The sequence below is a fragment of the Myxocyprinus asiaticus genome, chromosome 49 (genome assembly GCF_019703515.2).
Source record: "Myxocyprinus asiaticus isolate MX2 ecotype Aquarium Trade chromosome 49, UBuf_Myxa_2, whole genome shotgun sequence".
In the NCBI taxonomy this organism is placed as follows: Eukaryota; Metazoa; Chordata; class Actinopteri; order Cypriniformes; family Catostomidae; genus Myxocyprinus; species Myxocyprinus asiaticus.
The window spans coordinates 23,725,156-23,741,048 of record NC_059392.1 but is presented as its reverse complement, the minus strand read 5'-3'; the positions used below and the strand labels follow the sequence as shown (position 1 = coordinate 23,741,048).

General features: G+C 41.0%; 1 protein-coding gene across 4 annotated transcripts in view; it reads right to left on the bottom strand.

The window, feature by feature from the left end:
- LOC127438197 (poly(rC)-binding protein 4-like) overlaps positions 1-15,893 on the bottom strand; it is a 130,733-nt gene that overhangs the window by 49,262 nt on the left and 65,578 nt on the right. For all 4 annotated transcript variants that reach the window (XM_051693585.1, XM_051693584.1, XM_051693586.1 and 1 more), the window contains exon 5: positions 7,910-8,026. In XM_051693585.1, coding sequence (XP_051549545.1) covers positions 7,910-8,026 — 117 coding nt within the window. The remainder of the gene's footprint in view (positions 1-7,909; positions 8,027-15,893) is intronic.

The following is a 15,893-nucleotide window of genomic DNA, read 5'->3' as shown; positions in this document are numbered from 1 at the left end:
ATTCAAAAAGAATAACCTCTAGTTTCCTCACCAGTGTACCGCCACATTACAATGTTTTGCTAACCTTGAAGGCTCCCCTTGGTAGAGGGGTTCTGGAAAACACATACATGTAGATTTTTCTATGTTTACACCTCAAATCCACTCTGGAACAGCGTTTCCCTCCACAGAAAATGGAAACTTTTGAAAACATTTTCAAGCACTACATACTTTGGAAAACAATGACGTTAAGAAATGGAATTTAAGTTTTCAAACGAAAAGATATTAGTGATGCTCAAAGAGTAAAAGATAACAAAACGTAACTATATTAAAAGGACAAGTTGAATATTAAATAGAAATGTAAAAAAAAAAAAATGCCCCAATAAACGGCAACAAACACCAAATTCCAGTGGCTGTTAGGTTTTGTTTGATCAGTGTGTTAGTGTTGGTGTGTGTTGGGGCAGTGTGACAATGAGCATGTTTACATGTTGATTACTCCCAAAAATCAGCTTATTTAAAAATAAATGTGTTTACATGAGATTTTAAATAATTGCGTTATTCTCTGCTTTTGACGTCAAACCGTGAAGAGACATGCGCACAGCACGTGCGCACATTAGATAAGCTGGTGAGAACACCAGTAAAGGTGTTAACATGCCACATGAAATCAGTGTAATGGGCAAAAATCAAAAAAGTGTCGACCGGTTCATTCTTATAAAGGAATGCCGTTTATTGTGTTTACATGACCACATACGTTGTCGGAGTAAGAACGTGCATGTAAACATGCTCAATGACTTCCAACATTTTAAATCCAACAGCCAAGTCAGGCCACCATCCACACTAATCCATTTTCGTTTAAAAACTTTTCAGTTTTCTAACATTACTGTCTTCCAAAGTATGTGGTAAAGGAGGGCATTTTTGATGGAGGAAAAAGACTGTTCTAGTGTGGATGAGAGGTGTAAACGTAGCAAAATGAATAGGTTTTCAAACTAAAACATATTAGTGCGGACGTGGCCTTATACCCAGTCTACACCGGGGGCGTCTGTTAATGTGACGCGAAACAAAGCAATAGCTTGAGGCTGTCTACACTGGACACATCGACACAAACATTCTAAACCACTTATTTGTGTTTTTGGCAGTAGAAGTGCCAGCACGTGCAGCGCAAAATGGAACGGGACACCTGTTCACACCGCAATGGACACTTCCAGTGTAGACAGCATCACTGATTATAATGGGTTCGATTAGTTTTGACGCAACGCAACGCGCCACTCATGTCCGGTGTAGACAGGGTGTAAGAATATTTGAAATACTGCCATTTGTGGGTCAAATGTGGGTCGCACACCAAACGAGAAGTGAAACACAGTGTCGTGGATAAACAGTATCTTTTAGCATAAGCTAAAGTCAGTAATGAATGTCACTTGACAATTTGGGTTGAATTTAATGTAGTCTAATGGAAAACTATATGAGTGGCACAGCAGTATTTTGAGCAGCTTCTGAAGTCGTAGCTGCCGACGGACAGTGAATTTTAAGACGCTGTGTGTTGTCTGCCAGATGTGTCTGGTGTGCGACCCTCTTTAGGCCACATCCACACTAATACGTTTTCATTTGAATACACAATGATTTTGCAATGTGTATACTTTTATCCACACTGGACTTTTGAAAATGCTCTCCAAACCACATACATTAAAAAAACTATGACTTTATGAAAATGAAAAGGTTTCAAACTTAAACTGATTAGTGTGGACGAGGACTTAGAACATGTATTTATAATAGTAAGTTAAGGATGTTCACTCCCCAGATTCATTCTTAATATTAATGTAGGACGTCAAACAAACCCTGTACCTCTCTTCCCCCTCATCTCACTTAACCACCCTCCTGGATAATAAAACATCAATTTACTCTCAACAGACTGAGTCTGTAATATTTGCATATTTGGTATCGATTAAGGAGGTCCTGGCCCAGAATTGATGACAATTTACAAGGTCCCTAGGCCAGATGCAACGGACGATTTTTAAAGCTGCAATCTGAAGCTGTCAGAGTTGATTTTATCTCAAGGTTGAAAGCATAAGCACGGAGTGAAGGACTGTTTCCTGATGCAGAGAGAGAGATACAGTATACCGTTATTTTGTTTGTTGTACTTCAAAGGTTTCTCCTGTTGAAGTAGCACAAATGACCTGCAAGTTTCCCATTGCTACATTTTCCTCTAAATACAATTTGTTTGTTTGTTATTTTGGGAGGCATTTTAGCTGCTTTACTGATGTAAAGAGGAAACAATTGAAAAGAGTAACAGGATTAGTAAATGACGCAAGCCAGACTTGATCTTGCTCAATGACTGTGTCCAAACAGGCAGTACATTAACAGGCAGTTTTTCCAAAGAAGGCGGTACGAGAGGGTGTTTTCGAAAGTCTCAGTTTTCGGTGGAGTAAAATGGCGTTTCAGTGTGGATGAGAGGCATAAACATTGCATTTTCAACCTAAAATGTATTGTTGATGTGGCCTTAGTAGACAGGAAGTTATGTGAACATTACATTTCGACATGCCTTGATGCCATACTACCTTCGTATACTGCCTACAAAGGCAATATTTTTTGCAGATGTCTTCAGCGTATATAAAAAGAAACCTCAATTTTCTCTGACCTCCAACGTCCACTTGATTTTAAGGCCCCGAATCTTCAGTTCTCTCTTAACTGTGCCACATATCTTCAAAAAAACATCGCTTTAGCGCTTCAGACTTCCTGCATGTTCTTAGCTCACTATATCTTCAACAACAGCAGACGAAAAAATTATAAATCAAAGCTGGGCCAGACCTCAATAGAGCGCCTTGTAAAATTCAACCAGTAACACTCATCATATGCTCAGCATAAACAAACCCCATCACCAACTTTCTATGGTTTCTATGGTGACTCTTCCTTTATGGGTAGAAGGCAATGGGCTTGTATGGAGGACAAGGAAAGAGAGGAAGATTCCTAATAGATGTTTAATGAATGGCACCCTGCCTGCTATGAAAGGATATCAAATACATAATGGATTTAGCAGGAGTGAGTGGATTCATTATTACTTAGTGGGGGTAGAGTAGACATGCTGCAGGCAGACAGATACACCTCATTGACTGGAAGCAGGGTTGGGAGGATTACTTTTGACATGTATTCCACTACAGATTACAGAATACATGCTGTAAAATGTAATTTGTAATGTATTCCGTTAGATTACTCAAGGTCAGTAATGTATTCTAAATACTTTGGATTACTTCTTCAGCACTGGTAGATTTTTTCACTTGTTTTGACTATAAAAACTCTGCCAGTACAGTAAGACAAAATACACATTAAAAATACATTCTCTGAAAAACCGAAATATCTTATGCAGTGTTGTTTCTAAAACAAGATTAATCAAACTGATCTTGTTTTAAGGATTTTTAGATATTTTTACAAGAAAACAATACAAGAATTATGATCAAGAATATGATTTTTGCCCTAATATCAAAGGTCTTACTAGAAAAAAAGAAATTATGAACCAACGTGAATTTTCTTGATAACAAAATATGATTGTGTCTGGTAACATGTGCATGTAAAATGGCTAGAAATAGCATTTTAGCTTAGCATAAAGCTTATGATGTGTAACGCCGTGTTTCACCGCTGTTCAAATGCACTTTGGATCGCATCATTTATATGTATAAATGTTTTCCATCTGAAAGGACTAAATATTAAATGAAACAAATGACAATAAAATGCAAAGTAATCTGTTCAGTAATCTAAATATTTTTGAATGTAACTGTATTCTAATTACCAATGATTTAAATTGTAACTGTAGTGGAATACAGTTAATTATATTTTGTATTTTAAATACGTAATCCTGTTACAAGTATTCCATTACTCCCCAACATTGACAGGAAGTTATATGACTCTACTGATGCCATTAATAAAAATACGAATGTGAAACGTGGGTGTATGTATACATTTCTAAATGTCTTTACTTCTCTGTTTATACATTTAATTTTCAATTTTTCACCTTTTCCTCCCTGTTTACTAACAGATAATTACCCATTAAACATAATATGTGCAATTTCAGTGCCACTAGCATCGCAAAATGGAATTGCGATAATAATAACTGTTTTCCAACAGATTTCCCAAATACTCCCCCATCTAAATTTAAGTTGTTATTCACCAAACCCGATCTCATGAGCAGTGTAATAGAGGTACAAAATGGCGAAATTGTATGAGTTGGTTCGTAAAAACGTACGACTCCCATAGAGAACAAAATGCATTAACCAACAAATGATGTTATTATGATGTTTCCTAAGGTTAACCCAAAACTAAACCTAACCATAAAGTCTAACCCCTTAACCTAACCCCTAAACCTAACCATTATTTTAATAGTAAAATAACTTTTGTGTACCATGGAAGAAAGAAAATACCGCCTTGTGGAACGAGACGAGGAAAGCATATATGATAGGTTGGTCTAAAAGTCATACCTTTCCATAAGAACCAAGTCATACTATATCATAAGATTTCAACAGCTCGTTCGAATTACGAGTTGTCTTGAGACTGTGTTGTCATTCACTCTCAAATTAAGTCATTAATAAAGCACAAAGCAAAATCAAGTACGGTGGCGACGTCGATAATGCGAAACCTCATCGGTTCTTGCTAAATAACGTCATGGCTGTCGATTTAACATGTTAGTTCAGTGGGATTAATTATATCAAAAATAACCTGTTAAATAAATTAACACAATTAACAACCTGAACCATAATAAGAAATATTATATTATACATATTCCACCTGTTTTCTCCAGGGGACAGTTTGCGAAACTCCAGCTGTACAGGCAATGCATAGCTTAAACAGAGAACAAAGCACACTCACTGACAGCAGAGAGCAGAAGATGAGAATGCGTTCTTTTATTCAAACACTTGATGGAGCGCAAATCCAAATGCTGGGATCTCAAGACATGTTCTTCTAAGTTTCAAACAACGTTTAACTTGACACAGCGACCTAAAAATTGTATGTTTATGACGCGACAACCAAAGTGACAGCGATTGCCATGAAATGTAGGCCAATAATTGGCTTATGTTCAATAATATGGAAATAAACAATACATTGGATTCTAAAGCCGCTTTTTGTGGTGTCTTATCAATGCTTTACTAATGTAATGAATTTTAATTATCTGAATTATTATCATTATATTATTTTTATTATATACCGTATGTATATATATATATACAGCTCTAGAAAAAAAATTAAGAGACCACTGCAAAATTATACGTTTCTCTGGATTTACTATTTATAGGTATGTGTTTGAGTAAAATTAACATTTTTGTTTTATTCTATAAAGTACTGACAACATCCACACCTTGATTGATCTGGCTGTGTTCATGCGTCCTTCACAAAGACCACAGCCTTGCTGAAGCACCGCCAGATCATCACCAATCCTCCACTTGGTCGTCTAATGATTAGACAGAGACCTGGAGAGGCCTTCAAGCCACAGTGACTCGCACCCACTGTGAAATTTGGTGGAGGATCGGTGATGATCTGGGGGTGCTTCAGCAAGGCTGGAAGTGAAGGACGCATGACTCAAGCCACATACAAGGTTATCCTGAAAGAAAACTTGCTTCCTTCTGCTCTGACAATGTTTCCCAACTCTGAGGATTGTTTTTCCAGCAGGACAATGCTCCATGCCACACAGACAGGTCAATCAAGGTGTAGATGGAGGACGACTGGATCAAGACCCTGTCATGGCCAGCCCAATCTCCAGACCTGAACCCCATTGAAAACCTCTGGAATGTGATCAAGAGGCTACAAGCCATCAAACAAAGCGAGCTGCTTGAATTTTTGCACCAGGAGTGGCATAAAGTCACCCAACAGCAATATGAGAGACTGGTAGAGAGCATGCCAAGACGCATGAAAGCTGTGACTGAAAATCAAGCTAATGAACCTGAATGGATCTGTAGATGGATACGCTCCGCCTGTGTTTCACGTGGGTCAACTTGATGACATCACTGTTCAGCAAGCGTTGTGTGTAGTTGAAAATGGCAAGTGGAGAAAACGAGCCGCTGATAGAGAAGCCCCCTGTGTTTTTCAGGTTTTCTGTCTGGAAACATTTTCTTTTTGCAGTCAATTACAACAGCGATGGTCAAACAAACGTTTACAAAACAGGCACTGTTTGCAGACATCGCTTGAGACGAGTGCAGTATACTGGTAATACATCAACATATGATCATTTACACCGACGATATGATTCCCTACTTCGCTGATGAAGATGTGTGATTTCTGCGTATGATTAAAACACTCAAGCTGCGTCACAACATCCCTCGCATCCATTTTAATAGCAAAGTTCCTTCTTTAGTGATGTACAACTTCCGAATACTAAATATATGTGCATTAGAGTTTGAAATGGATTTTATATTGATGCATGTAGCGCAATAGTGCAGGTATTAAGTTAAAATATTGAAATATTAATTAGAGAAAAGGATTTTTTAGTTAAAGACCCAGCAAAAATTAACCACTATACTATAGTAATATTGTAGTAACCATGACTGCTGTCAACATGGTTTTCTCTGCAGAAATCATGGTTTTGATACATTTAACCATGGTTTTATAATAGTAATACTGTAGTTTCCATATAGTAACCATGATTTTACTATATATTGTAACCATGACAGTAACCATGTTGATATTGTGGTTACTATGTTTTTACTGCAAATACCATAGTTAAATTATGGTTACTGTAAAACAATGATTTTTATTAAGGGCAAACCTGTTAAAGTGTTTGTTACCAAACAGAGTATTCTTACTTTGTATTTGGCAGTAATATTTATTTTCTGAATTTTTTGAACATGGCAAAGACCGAACCGTACCGAAACTGTGACCTAAACCATGAAACAAACCGAATTGTGAGGAATTTGAATCGTTACATCCCTAATATATATATATATATATATATATATATATATATATATATATATATATATATATATATATATATATTTATAATTATTTCATCATTATATATTAAATGTTTGTTATTTGAGGGGCTTTCTCTGCAAATATTTATACATGCGAATTAATCGGCATACCATGTAATTAATTTGAATAACAGTTGTAATCGATTGGCAGTCTTAGTCATGAAGTTTGGTCACAAAATGTGATGAGAACAAATGAGGTTTCATGTTATTGACATATTTGAAAAATGTATGATTTGATATTGAATAATGATTACAATTTCATTCAGTTCATCACACAAAGTAATCGTAATGAACGAAGTGATCGTTTCAGAAGACTTGGAGTATACTAAGTCATTTCGATTAGTTACTGTGGCTTTATGTTTTTTTTTGTTTTTTTTTTAAAGCTTGGCAGCAATATAAGTGTGGGTAAATAATTGCAGAATATGTATTTTGCGCTGAACTATTCCTTTAACAGATAAAATGACAAACAGCAGGTTTTTTAATTTTTTTATTTTTTTAGTCACAGCATTCTGGGAGATTGAAGTCTAGCACCTGTTTCATCAGAAAGCTGTATGTCCTCTTTTTAGCAATCGTTTACTGAAATCGCCAAGGGAATGGAACGCTTGTGGAGGACCAAATAATTTTTTCTGAGATTATCCCACCACAGATCGGCACCCCAGTGCTATGGGACCAACAGAATATTTATGAAAACTACCCACAACTCCTTCACCCAGGTGTTTTAGAATTGCTGAGATTCAAATACACATTAAGGGTTTGCATCTTTTCTACTGTGTATTATGTTTTAATGCCTGATTTCACTTAATATTAAATGGAGATTAGCTATCATATCACATCATATCAATATCAGATAAAATTTGTATATTGATGTATCCTACATTTTAATGTTTGCATATTAACATAAGCATGTGTACTACATGATACTGTAAGGTCATTGCTCTGTGTGCTTATTTGTATATGTGCGAGAGCAGTTTTCCTGTCCTTACCTCCTCCAGTTTGATTGTGATCATAGTGAAGGCTCTAAACACACACTCTGTGGCGCCCGTGATGGTGATGATTCTCTCTGGGCACGAGCCTTCTGAGATATTGATGCGTGCACTGCTCTGTATGGATGGGAAGATAGGACAAAAGAAACTCAATCTATGCTAAAGTAGCAATAGATAATCAGAAATAGACAATAAACGGCAACCTAAATGTGGCTTTGTCAGAAAATAAACGTAATTAAAAAGGAAAACAAGTTTATTTTTCTTACCCCATTGGCATTTGTTTTTTTACAATTTTTTTTTTAGATTTCTCTGAAAACAAGAGTTAATATGTTATGTTGTTCTTTTGCTTCTCAAGTAAATGTATCTTGTTTAATTGAGCTTCTTGTATTTTTTCAATGAACTAAAATTTGATTTTTTTTTTTTTTTTAAACATAACTCTAACAGAATTGAAGGAGGTTTATGCTGCAAACAAGAAAAAATACTTTTTAGCCAATGGGGTATGACAAAGAAACTTGATTCAAAGGGAAACAAGATTATTTTTCTTACCCCATTGGCATTTTTTTTCTTGTTTTAAGAATAAACCAGCACTAATATTTGTTAGATTTCTTTAAAAACATGATGTGACGAGGAGGAGGGTGGTTCTGGGCCATGAGGACCCCTGAATCGGGCTAATCAGCCGGGAGGGGGATAAAGACAAGCTGGAGGCACCAGTTCGAGAGAGAGGTGTGTGTCTGTGTGTCCTTATGTTGTTTTAAGTTGAGTTTTACATTAAAATCCATGTTGACTATTCAGCCAGTTCCCGTCTCCTCCTTGCCCATCCTTTAACTGTTATAGTGGTGCTGAAACCTGGGAGGGAGGAGGGATGTGCTGTCAGGGAGTCCTCACCAATGCCATCAGCCAGGGGAGCAGCCACAGCCATCTGCCTGGGGATGGAGGGGTTGCTGCCGGCTGCTGAGAGCTGGAGGAACCGCTGCCATCCACCGAAAAAGGGGAGGAGTGGTTCCATCTGCCAGGGGCCGGAGGACACGCTGCCATCCGCCAGGGGAGGAGCGAGCTGGCATCCGCCAGAAGGCGGAGGAGCGGTTGAGGACCGGGCAACAGTGTGTCCGGGAGCCAGCGAGCAAGTTTCTCTCTCTCTCCTCTCTCTCTCTTTCTGTCACTCCGCCTCGCTCTTTCACTCCCCTCATCTCTCCCAGGGCTCCAGAAAGGTAGGGGAAGACCTGCCGGCAGGCATGGCCGGAAGGGCAATACCCCCCTCCAGGAAGAGAGGGGAGGGGATTGTGTCATGTCAGGGTTTTCCCTGGCCTGAGTCAGGTGATGGAGGAGTGTAATGAGGAGGAGGGCGGGGCTGGGCTGTGAGCACACATGGCTGGCCCTGAATCGGGCTAATCAACCAGGAGGGGGATGTGGATGAGCTGGAGGTGTCAGTTCGAGAGAGAGAGAGACGCTGCATGTGTGTTTGTTTGTTTATGTTTTATGTTGTTTTAAGTTCATTTATATCTGTGATGAGGAGGAGGGCGTGGCCAGGCCGTGATAGAGCATGGTCGGCGCTGAATCAGCTGATCAGTGGGAGAGCGAAATAAGGGGCGGCCGGAGGCACCAGTTCGAGAGAGAGAGATGCATGCGGTAGCGCTGCACATTTGTTTATGTTGGTTTTAAGTTTACCATTAAACTATGTTTACTGTTCAGCCAGTTCCTGCCTCCTCCTTGCCCATCCTTTATGTGCTGCAGTGGTACTGAAACCCAGGATGTGAGGAGACACGTCGTCATGGAGTCCTCACCACTGGGCGAGTTGATCAAGACCCTCGCCAGCATCCAGCAGACCCAACACCAGGCCCTCGTCGAGCTGCGGCTGGAGCAGGAGCAGCATTTCCAACTCCTGCTCCGGGCCCAAGCGGAGGACCGACAGGCATTCCGGAGCTTGGTCAGACACAAGGGGGTTGCTGCTACAGCCCTGGAGCTCACCCCGGCTGTCCACCCTCATCAAAATTGGGCCAGCTGACTATCCCGATGCATACCTCGATCTCTTCGAGAAGACAGCTGTGGTGTGGAAATGGCCACCTGACCAGTGGGCAGCCCGAATGTTACCTCTATTCTCCGGGGAAACACAGCTCCCTGCAGCCAATCTCCTCGTTTATGCCAACTTGAAGAGAACCATTCTGCAACAGGTTGGCTGGACCCCCAAACAGAGCCGACAGCACTTCCGCACCATGAAGCTGGGCAAACACGGCCACCCGTTCGCCTTCACACAGCAGCTCCGGCACACCTGCCGGAAACGCCGCAGCGCCCAGAACATCGTAGACAAAGTGGTACTGGAACAGTTCGTCACCCAGCTGCCCTGTGGGATGGCCAAGTAGGTCCAGAGCCACTGTCTGTCGTCGCTGGAGGAAGCAATCCAGCTGGCCGAGGACTACATGGTAGGGTTTCCAGGAAGCAGTGACCAGGAGTCTCTCTCTCTCTCTCTCTCTCTGTCATCTCTCTCTCTCTCCTGCCCCCAAACCCCACTACCGCCTCTCCTCTTTTCATCCCGTTCCTGCCCCCAGGAGGCAGGGTGGTCCGATGCCCAGGTTTCATCTCCTCTGCTAACTCTGCCTCTCTCCACCATCTCTCCCAGGTTGGCAAGTCCGTCCCCATGGGTGTAGGAGGGGGGACTGGGCCAGTCTGTTGAAGCTGTGGGGATCCTGATCATTTCCAGGACTGTTGCCCCATAATGGAGGTGGGCACTCTGGTCCGGATTCCCGATGGTCCACAGGCTGCCCCCGATCGACCTGGGCATATCGGTTACCGGTGAGTACCCAGGGGGATACATATCCAGCTTTGGTGGATTCTGGCTGTTCTCAAACCTCCATCCACCAACGGTTGGTACAAGATGGGGCATTGGGCACAAATAATCGGGTGAAGGTGCAGTGTGTGCATGGGGATATTCACACGTATCTGATGGTTACCATTAAGATACTATTCAGGGGGAGAAAACATAGAGTGGAAGCCATGGTTAATTCCCACCTCACCCATCCGCTGATTTTGGGAATGAATTGGCCTGATTTAAAAAATTTGTTAAGGGAAATTTGTGTGGATGGGTCCTGTTAAATAATGTGTCAGTGTGTGATGTGCAATGCTATGGCTGGAGAGGTGGTGCCAGGGCCATCTACATCTGGTCTGCATCAAGATGACGCAAGTGGGGAGGTCCCCGCCCTCAAGGCATTCCCTGAGGGGGATTTCCCTCTAGAGCAGTCACGTGACGAGTCCCTGGAACACGCATTTGACTGCAACACATAAAGGACGGGCAAGGACGAGGTGGGAACCAGCTGAAAATTAAACATAAAGTTTAATGGTAAACTAAAAACCAACACAAACAAACGTGCAGCGCAGCCGCGTGCATCTCTCTCTCTCTCGAACCAGCACCTCCAGCTGCCCCTTATCTCGCTCTACCACTGATCAGCTGATTCAGTGCCAACCGTGCTCCATCATGGCCCAGCCATGCCCTCCTCCTCGTCATAATATCATTAAACCTTTATGTTGACTGTCCAGCCAGTTCCCGCCTCCTCCTTGCCCATCCTTGAACTGTTACACGAGTAAATATCTTATGTAATGTATTTGGTTTAATATTACAAAATACTGAATAAAGTGATTATTATTATTATTATTTATGTATTTATTTAATTTTTGCAGTGTAATGATGCTTACTCGCATAGGTAATGTTTTCCAGAAAATTATCTAAAAGATCCCTCAAACAGATGCATTTACTTGAGAATTAAAATTGTGTAAGACAATAAGACTTGTTTAAAAATATATAGATATTTTTTGACAAATAATATGGGAATATGACAAAACTTCCCTTTGGGATGATCTAGAGAAATTCTCATTTGAAAAAAAAAAAAAAAAAAAAAAAGGTTTCTTTTAGGATTAGACTGTGGGTTAAAGTTATATCTTTAATTATTATAATTAGCTTTAAAAGCAATATAGGTCAATGGCATATCCCCATTTAGATAGCAAGGTAAACGTGTGTATGTGAGTGTGTAGAGAACCAGCATAAATGAGAGACAACATGCTTATCTAATTTTACATGTAACATCTGGGTTCATGTGTATATACTGTACATGTATTAATCTTATCGTAGTTAATGAAAGTGTGTGCATGCATCTCTGTGAGTTTATTAGGTATGTATGTGTGTTTTCTCCATGTGTATTCATGTCTCCAGCAGAGATGTTGACTGGTCTGTCTGCTTCACTTAAACTAATCTCTCTATCAATTACGCACAACTGCACGCACACACGGCAATACAAACACCTTAACTGAGAGTTGACGTCATAAGTCATGTAATGAAGCTCTAATTTGCGATGTCATTACTAAATTTAGGCACTAATAAACATGCCAGAGGGTTAAACATTTTGTTGCACGGTCTGTTGCTAGTGAGCAAACAAATAAAATATTGTTAATGTATTTCATTCAAGGCTGTGGAGCATTTTAAAGGAATAGGTTATCTAAATATTATCATTTATGTTTTACTCACTCTCATGTTGTTCCAAACCCCTATGTCTTTCTTCTTCTTTTTTTTTTTTCATGGCTCACCAAAGGAGATATTTTGAAGAATGTTTACAGTGCTCTTTTCCACATAACTTCCCATTCAATCTCCAAAAATAATGAAAAAGCACCATAAAGTATAAACTTGTGCTCTATATTCCAAGTCTTCTGAAGTGGCACAATAGCTTTGTGTGAGGAGCACACTGAAATTTAAGTGTCATTCATTAAGTGTGTATTGAAAATTGGTGTGTCATGATTGGTAACGATGGCCATCATCAAATCTGATGTAACTCGTCTTAATGCAACAAGTTAAAATACACACATTGTATGGCTTCTAAAGATTTGGAATTTACCACACAAGTCATATAGTTTACTTTTATGGTGCTTTATTGTTGATTTGGGAGCTTGACAGCTCCTGGTCACCATGCTTTTGAAATACAGCAGCGTGAACATTCTTCAAAACATTTCCTTTTGTGTTCCATGGAAAAAAGAAAGTCATACAGGTTCAGAACAACATGAGGGTAAGTAAATGATGACAGAATTTTCCTGTTTGGTTGGACTAACCCTTAAGCTCCATCAAATATTAATAGCAGATGGCAATTTGTTATTTTTCTGACATCGGGCCCAGAAGTGAACCTTGCGGTATCCCTACTAATGCACTAGAAAAGGCCACATGTGCTGGCTTGTGTTCACATTTGCCACTCCACAAACCGTTAATTAGGGTGAAATAACACAGCTTTTTTGACATTTTAAATTGTTAGTAAGACGAAAAAAAAAAAAAAAAAAAAAAAAACATCAGCCAAGGGTGAGGCAGAGAAAGTGAAAGAGAGACAATGTGTGGTTTGTTTAGCTTGTGAAGGATTTCTACTGATCATCAGTGTAAAGGAAGCCCTATTTTTTATGCTTGGAGGGATATGCTCACACAGGCATTGGTCTCTGTCCTTGGTAACCCACTTCAATCTATATCCAACAGCCACTGTTAATAGCAGCTACCTTGGAAATATCAACACATTAATATCAAGATAATGAATGTGTTGGTTGTGACTAATGAAACAGTCACTGCCTGGCACACTAATAAATGAACTAATGAGATGAAAAGCTTAATTTATGTCCTCAACACTCTTTCATCTTTAGTGTGCCTTGCAGTGACTGTTTGTAGGATGTATGCTACAAAAATATTTGTCTTGTTTTCAATATTTTTTTATTTTATTCAAGATACACTATATGGCCAAAAGTTTGTGGACACCCCCTTCTAATTAATGAATTTGGTTACTCCATTAAATCCAGTAAAGAAAAATCTTAATGTTTCTTTATATAATGGCTTGGGCTTTGTGTGCTTCCAAATTTGTGGCAACTGTTTGGGGATAGCCCTTTTCAGTTCCAGCATGACAATGCCCCTGTGAACAAAGTGAGGTCCATAAAGAAATGGTTTATGTGTCTGGCGTGGAAGAAATTGACTGGCCTGCACAAAGCCCAGACCTGAACCCCACTGATCACTTTTGGGGTGAACTGGAACAGCAACTGTAAGTCAGGCCCCATCGACCAACATCAGTTCCTGACCTCACTGATAGCCTTGTGTCTGAATGAGAGCAAATCCCTGCAGCCATGTTACATACAGTATAGTGGAAAGCCTTCCACAGTAGGAGCTGTTATTACAGCAAAGGGGGAAATTGATGCCTAAGGTTTTGAAATCAAATGTTCATTAAGCACATATGGTGTCTACAAACCTTTGGCCATATAATGTAAATTTATTTAAAAAGGAATATAGCAAAGATAATGTTTTTGGAGAATATATGTTGGCATATTTTTTTTTTTTTTCTTGTTTTAAGCATACAACTAACAACATTTAGTGAGGTTTATGCTCAAAGCAAGAATAACACAATTTGCCAGTGAGGAATGAAAAATGTCTTGGTTACTATTGTAACCTCCGTTCCCTGATGGAGGGAACGAGACATTGTGTCAATGTAGTGACACTAGGGGTTGAACTTGGGAGCCCCAAACACCTCTGATATTTGAGAATTGGCAAGTGGAATTTACATGCCACTCTCCTGGACATACGGGTATAAAAGGAGATGGCTTGCAACCACTCATTCAGGTTTGTGCTGAGGAGCCAAGACAGAGTCCCAGGTAGTTCAGTGTTGTAGCAGGAGGGACACAATGTCTTGTTACCTCCATCAGGGAATGGAGGTTACAACAGTAACTCGATGTTGTGTCAATGTAGTGACACTAGGGGTCCCTATACAAAACGCCTGAACTATGTTACGTGGATCAACGGTGCAGGTGCAGGCAGGCTTTCGTGTGCCTAATAACAAGTGCACACGGCCCCATCGTAACCTTTCCAATGCCCCACATAAGTCGCATAGTCCCTCATACCCAAGGGAGGGGATATGACGTACTTCTAATGGGAATAGGCCGCACCAGCTGTTCTGAGCTGTTCTTTTTGAAAAAAATAAAAATTCACTTAGCTGGGACCAAGATACATATGCGCCGGGGAAGGTGTTCTTTTCCCCTACAGAGAAAAGACACCACGGAGACCACATCCTGCCCGAAGGGGAGGTTAATATGTGGAGAATACATCACATGTACTTACCAACCGGGAAGTACCACACATGGAAAGGAGTCCCCACGGTAGGTCCTACCTGGAAGGGAGGAGCTCTACAATGCAGCGACTGGTGGCAGAGCAGAACTCTGCCCAAGGGATGACACAGGTTTACCGTCAGGGAAACCGTACCGTGGAAAATACCTCATATGGGATTACCGACAGGGAACCACCACACATGGAGCACCTATCCCAAGTACAGGGGCTGACCTGACAGGGCATACTTCACCTGGCTTGTAGAGGGAGCTCTGGCCTGAGTGATAGTGTCTACCACCACCGGTGGTAGCCCACTTAGGTCTTCCGCTTCTCGTCCAGGGACCAGACATGGAGATTCCAGAGGTCTGGGCGTGGGTGCCAAATCGTGCCCCGTCCCTGAGAAAGGAGGTACTTCCTCAGGGGAATCCGCCAGGGAGGGGCTATCATGACGAGCGTGAGCTCCGAGAACCAAGTCTGGGTGGGCCAGTACGGTGCCTCCAACACGACTTGTTCTTCATCTTCCCTGACTTTGCACAAGGTCTGTGCAAGCAGGCTCACTGGGGGAAACGCATACTTGTGCAGGCAGAGAGGGTCAGGGAGTACCATAGTGGGCAGTGGGAGGATTCCTGGGAAGCAAACAGGTCTACCTGCGCTTTGCCGAATCGACTCCAAATCAGCTGGACCACCTGGGGGTGGAGTCTCCACTCTCCTCTGAGCGTTACTCCTCGCGTTGAGTTGAGTTTACCTGGGATATGAGTGGCCCGCAACGACTTCAGTCGCTACCGACTCCAAAGGAGGAGATGGCGGGCGAGTTGCGACATGCGACGTGAGTGTAAACCTCCTTGGCGATTTATATACGCAACTGTCACCATGTTGTCCATCCAGACT